General features: G+C 44.9%; 1 protein-coding gene across 1 annotated transcript in view; it reads left to right on the top strand.

Moving 5' to 3' along the window:
- Positions 1–866, top strand: part of LOC104295470 (putative RNA-binding protein Luc7-like 2) — a 42,815-nt gene extending 41,949 nt beyond the window's left edge. Inside the window, exon 11 of the mRNA XM_009895227.1 lies at positions 1–866. This exon is cut by the window's left edge and continues 167 nt beyond it. Coding sequence (XP_009893529.1) covers positions 1–122 — 122 coding nt within the window. The 3' untranslated portion in view covers positions 123–866.
- Positions 867–5,770: the final 4,904 nt, after the last annotated feature.

Raw genomic sequence — 5,770 nt, forward strand, 5'->3', positions numbered from 1 at the left:
TGAAGCAGGGGAGATATAACTGGCTGTATATTCACCCGATCTCTAGCTTCCTATGGAGTTGCATACTATGGTTTAGTTTACAGTTGTTCAAAGGGACACCAGTGAGCAGTTCCAGACACTGATCCAACTAGGGTAGATGTACAGTATATAAAAGTGGTTATAACCAAGTCAGAATTAAACCCCATCAATTAATGATGCCTAAAGCTGGGTCCTGGACTTCCACCAAGTTGTAAAACTTTTCTGAAAGATTTCTCTTTATTCAGGACAACAGTTTTATGTACCAAGAGGCAGATCTCAATGTTTTTAATCTCCTTTCCAATACAAGTTAGTGAACAAATTATATTGTACTACTTGCCTTGGGTGCTTTTGAACCTTTATAAATTCTCCAATTCTGCTCCAGTCAAAACAGCAGCATTGAAAGGTTGTATTTCGGGGGGTCTTTGTTTGCTTTTTTTTTTGTAAGAGGGTGGGTGGATGGATATTAACTTTGACTCTAAGGTTATGTTCCCAGTGACTTTTTTGTTTGGGAACCTAGGAGTTGATGACAGTGGGAGCATTTAGACAGGAATGTGTGCTGGAGAAAGCGGAAATGTCTTTTTACAGTGCCTATTTAGACTTGGAAATTGAACAGCTGTTGCATTACATCTTTTTTTATTTCTACTTAAATTTTGAAATCAAAGCCAGTCCCATATCTGTACCATTTGATTGGTATGTGTTCAATATATTTGTTTTTTCCATAAGGACTCCTTCTGCTTTTTCTTGTGGGGTGTAAACGGCACATCCTTAATTGTATTAAAAACAAACAAAAAACCAGCAACAACAAAAAAACTAAGAACAAAAAAAAATAAAAAAAATAAAAAAGGAAACCACATTGTCCAATAACTTCACAAGGATATACCGGTCTCTTAAGGTGGTTACTTAGCAGTTCAGTCATTTAAAAACTAACATTTGGTTATTAAAGTTTTTAACATGCAGATGTGCTGCAGGAGCAGCAGTTATTCTGATTACAATCCTGACCATCCTGAGATCTTCAGAGGCAAAAACGTGGAATCATAATGGTTGTGGCACAGCCACTAACTCCTCAATGACTTCAGTTTCAAAAAGCAGTATTTCATTGGGGTGCAAGCTGCCTTTATATAAAGGGGGTGCTGTCAGTTCTGTCTGATTGTAAGTGCTTTGGGGCAATATAAATTATTCAGATATGCCCTACTCCCACACAGAATAATTTAGAGATTGGTAAATTCTCCTGCTTGAGATAAGTATCACTGTTAAGTAACTCAGTGGGGCTAAGAGAAGCATTTGTCATGATTTATTGGTGTTTTCGGCAGGTTCTGCAGACTCCCCTCTGTATCTCCCTAGTCCAAGTGCCTCTGCACACCTGCTAATCAGGGGTGTATAACGTCACTATAAATGCACTCTGTGCATTTTTCCTTGGTGTCTTTTCTGTAGCCTCTTCAGTATGGTCAGAACACATGGGGGATAATTGTAACAGTAGATAATTCAGCAGCATTTTGGCTGACAGTGAAAGCTACAATAGGAGCTTTACATCTCAGCGAGGAGTTATATCCAACATGGCACATACCCCCCGCTTTGAATTCATGTTGTTTTAAGCTCCTGAAGGAATACAGTAAAAATGATGGCTAACTCCTTAACACTTTTTATTTACCCATTTGAAATCTGAATGTGAGTTTCCTTCCTGGGAGTGCTTTATGATTTCCTGCGTGGCTCAGCTCTGTGATGAACGCAAGTCACTGGTGTTTGTCCCTCTGGTATGAGCACGCTGTGTAAGGGCTTGCTAACATCTATTGTCACACCTTTGTTAATGGAATTCTGGTGGTGTGACAAAAGATGAACAGTCATTTCTAGATGCATCCTTGCATAGCAGAATTGCCAGTGAGTGGACTGCTAACTCCTTTGGAATTCTTTTTCTGGAATAAAAATGTTCCAGAAATACTAAGGACCTGTCTCCCCCTGCAGCCAGCAACTAGAAATTTTGTATTGTAAAAGGGTGGTGGGATGGGACTTTGCATACTGTGACAAAACACTGCTTACGCTACTTGCTAGCAAATTCTGGATAATATGCCATTGATTTTACAAATAGCTTTTAAATCTAATTATGAAAGGGTGGTTGGATTTGAGCCTTTCCTTATATTATAGGTTTTTGTGGGGTGGTGAGCTTCATATTTTCCAACCACCACACCAATGTTAAACAGAGAGAAGGTAAGTCTTACCTCTGGTATCCTGGTAAAATAATCTGAATTACATGTGCAAATACATGTCTCGTGTCTGAAATGAGGACTGGAGTGCAGTTAGGAAGAGAAATGAATTAAGGTGATTGATGAAACACACTTCTGATGCAAGATACCTGGAACATCTGTCAGTAAGGGAGACTGCTCTATTAGTTGTGCCCAAGTAAGGATCTTCTGCCCTTCCATCCAATCAAGTTACCTTAATTTCTAGGAGGGTGAAACTCATCGCCTGTGTATTTCCTGCTGGACAACTGAAGAGTGGTGTTGACTGACATTAGTTTGCATGGTCAAAATGGTTATGAAAGGGATCTGGGAGAAATAAATCTGTCCGTCTCCTCTGCATCGCATAAGGGAAAGAGCTCTGGCACTAACCAAATAGTTTGGGATTCATTACTTGTGGTCTTTAATTTCCCATTCTTCAGTAAACAGTTCAGCAATTGTTAAATCTGACTTGTGGTTTAGAACCAGATCAGAAATACAATACATCATTCAGAAGATCAGCCACTCAGCCCACCGACCCAGGTCAAGTTAACATCCTACAGACATGGATGCGCTACCTTCACATCACACTAAGTATCCTCTGTCCACACTGCACTTAAAACTTGCCACACGGAGCTTGTTTGGAGCCTGTTTGCCCAGCTTTCCTCCCTGCGATTGCTTGTTCAGCTGTTGATTCTTACAAGATGGAGCCGGAGGTGAGGTGCTACAGACCCAGAGGAAACCTGGGGGGGATGCTGCTGTGGGGTAATGTGTCACTGGTGTAGTGATCTGTACTGGTACTGGGTCTTTGCTAAGAGATCTCATGGGTCTGAAAGTCCTTGAGAGGACCTGAGCGCTGAGAGTGCTCGAGGCCATTCCTGTTCCAGGGAAGTATTTTCCCTCTCCTGCAAGGAGGCTTGCTGCTGCCTGGGAAGGGGATGAAGCTCCTGAGGGAACTGAAGGATGCTGTAGCTGAGCCTCTCCTCTTTGAAATCTTGCTGATGCAGTTGCAGCTCCATAGCAGTTTTCATCAGGCTGCAGGTGTGCAAATTAAGCAAAAATAGTTGATTATTTCATTTATTTAAAGTGTTTGAAATGTAGTGAGCCTTCTGGCATTATTCCTGTGTCTCAGAAAGCTCTCACTGGGGAGTGTGAAACAGAAGAACGTTAAGATGGTAAGCAGCTAGAGGATGGCATGTTACCAGAAAAGGGGTCCTCTCCTGAACACAACTGAGTTGCTTTTCCTGCTGGAGCAGTAGGAACCATGCAGTAAAACGGTGACATTTCCAAGCAGAGAGGTGCTTGGCCTGGTTTCAGCCATATAGCATTACCCACCATTGGACTTGCCAAGGAAGCTGGCAGAGGCGGTTGTTCCTACCCGTCCTCTTGCCTTCCGTCAGGTAGCAAGTCTGGAATTTGTCCTCCTGTTGCTACAGCATGAACCCAAGCCCTGGAGCCCTTCTGTCTGTCCAATCTATCTTGCACCAGTTTGTCCCTTTGAGGGACCTTCCGTCCTGCTCCAGTGGCATCGGGAGAAAATGGGTGGACCAACCCCCTAAGCAGATACAAATGGATGATTGTGCAAACCTGAAATAGCCTTGGGGCGGGGATTGTCTGTTTAGCTGAGGGGAGCCATTGTCTATTTAGCAGTTGCAGCCAACATGAGAAAAAAAGTATAAAAGCAGGATGAGTTACGCACCAGAGGTGATGGCAGTGTGCAGCATGTTGTGTAAGGGTCTGCAGCACCTCATAAACCCCCCTGGTTTGCTGTCCTCCAGCCCACATTTCACATCCTACCTTGCTCAGTATAGTTGTCCTTTGTTCAGCAAACAGTAGAGGTTAATTCCCCCTGATGCGATGGCTTATAAAAATGTGTTAATACGATCTTCGTTCAGTCCTGTATGGTTCTTGTTCTTTGGTTTTTTGCTTCAATGGCTTTTTTTCTACTGAATAAATTCTTGCACTGTTACTGCTCATGCAGTTCTTCAATTCTTTTTGGTAATACCTGGAGCTCTGGCTTTTACTGCAGCCTGCGAAACTGGGAAGCAGCGGGCTGCTGGGCAGGGCTTTCCAGCAGCTGGAAACACAGGGGAAGAGGGAAAGAAATGTTTGTTTCTACCCCAGGCTCCCCTCTTTGTCTCTGCTTTCTTTTCTTCAGGCACATAATGGACAGCCAAGGGGCAATTAGAAAATTCTCTCATGACTTGTCTCTCCTGGCTCTGGCTTTTCCCCTCCTGTTGCTGGGGTAACCGCAGTCCCAAATCGCTTCCCAAGGCTCTCAGTGGTGCTGCGCAGATCAACACAGGCAAGCAGCATCCTAGGGAATGCACCGGCTGGGAGTTGGGATTAGCTAGCAACAAAGCAGGGCTGGCCATGGACAAGGTCAAAAAGGACCTGAAGGAACTTCTGTGGCTGTAGAGCCCTTTCCCAGGCTGAAATGGTGTGGCGAATGCTGACTGTAGGAAGGTGTTGATGGTGATGCTCAGTTAGGAGCACAAAGGTTAGAAATTGTTCTTGGTACTGGGTCAGAGGGGCACCAGCCCTCAGGCAGCACCAGCATCAAAGGCCTGCTCCAGCCTCTGCGTATCCATCGCTACAGGGTGACAACTGGATTGGGGACTTTGCATCAAAATACTGTAACTTTAGTGAAGTGCTACCATCTTCCTAAGTTCAGACTGGTTTGCAGCAGAGCAATGGGAGTGAAGAACTGCTGATTTCCAACAGGGGAGGGCAACAGCTGCCTTGATGGAGGGCGGGACCGTAATCCAGGGGTCAGCTCCAATGTTTCACAGAATGGTTAGGGTTGGAAGGGACCTCTGGAGATCATCTAGTCCAAGATTCACAGCCATTGTCTTCCTGATCCTAAAATTCTGCCTCTGCCTGCAACCCTGTGCAAAGCTGTGCTGGTGGTCTGTGCTAATGGGAAGATTCAGTGCGATGTTGGAATCAGCCCACTCTGCCTGATGGCAGTGGCTGCTGGGTGTCCTTGGTGGACAGCCTGGGGAGGCTGGATGGAGGTCAGCAGCACTGACATCACCAGCAGCATGTCCATGATTCGTCTGCTCTCATGTGGCTGGTTGTGCAGGGGATAAAGCGAAGTGTTGCGTTGCTGCCTGAGAAAGAAACGCCACAGCAGTGCTTCCTCCTGGGGAAATACTTCCAGGGACGTCAGAAGCAGAAGCCTGGGCTCTCCAGGGCAACCCCGCAAAATATTCTTGCCATACGACGAGGCTGCTGTTTCTACTGTCCACTGAGTAAGGAAACGATTCAGTCTAGGATGCTGCTGGCTCACACCAGGGAAAAAAAAATCACGCCTGTGTGTCCTAGGCTTGTTTGATACTGACCATGTGCAACCTGACCGGTATAACCATGCCCTGGACTGCCTCAAACCCACTCCGTTGCATAAGCCAGAAGCGCTCTGGTGGGGCATTGTAAGGTTAACTGCGCCTCAGGGATATTATAACTACAAGTATTCATTAGCTCAGTGTTAGCTTTAGCAAAGGTAGAGAAAAAAGGCATCTTCTGTAACATCGCCTTTCCCT

Source organism: Charadrius vociferus, unplaced genomic scaffold (assembly GCF_000708025.1).
Source record: "Charadrius vociferus isolate BGI_N301 unplaced genomic scaffold, ASM70802v2 scaffold251, whole genome shotgun sequence".
NCBI classification, from domain to species: Eukaryota; Metazoa; Chordata; class Aves; order Charadriiformes; family Charadriidae; genus Charadrius; species Charadrius vociferus.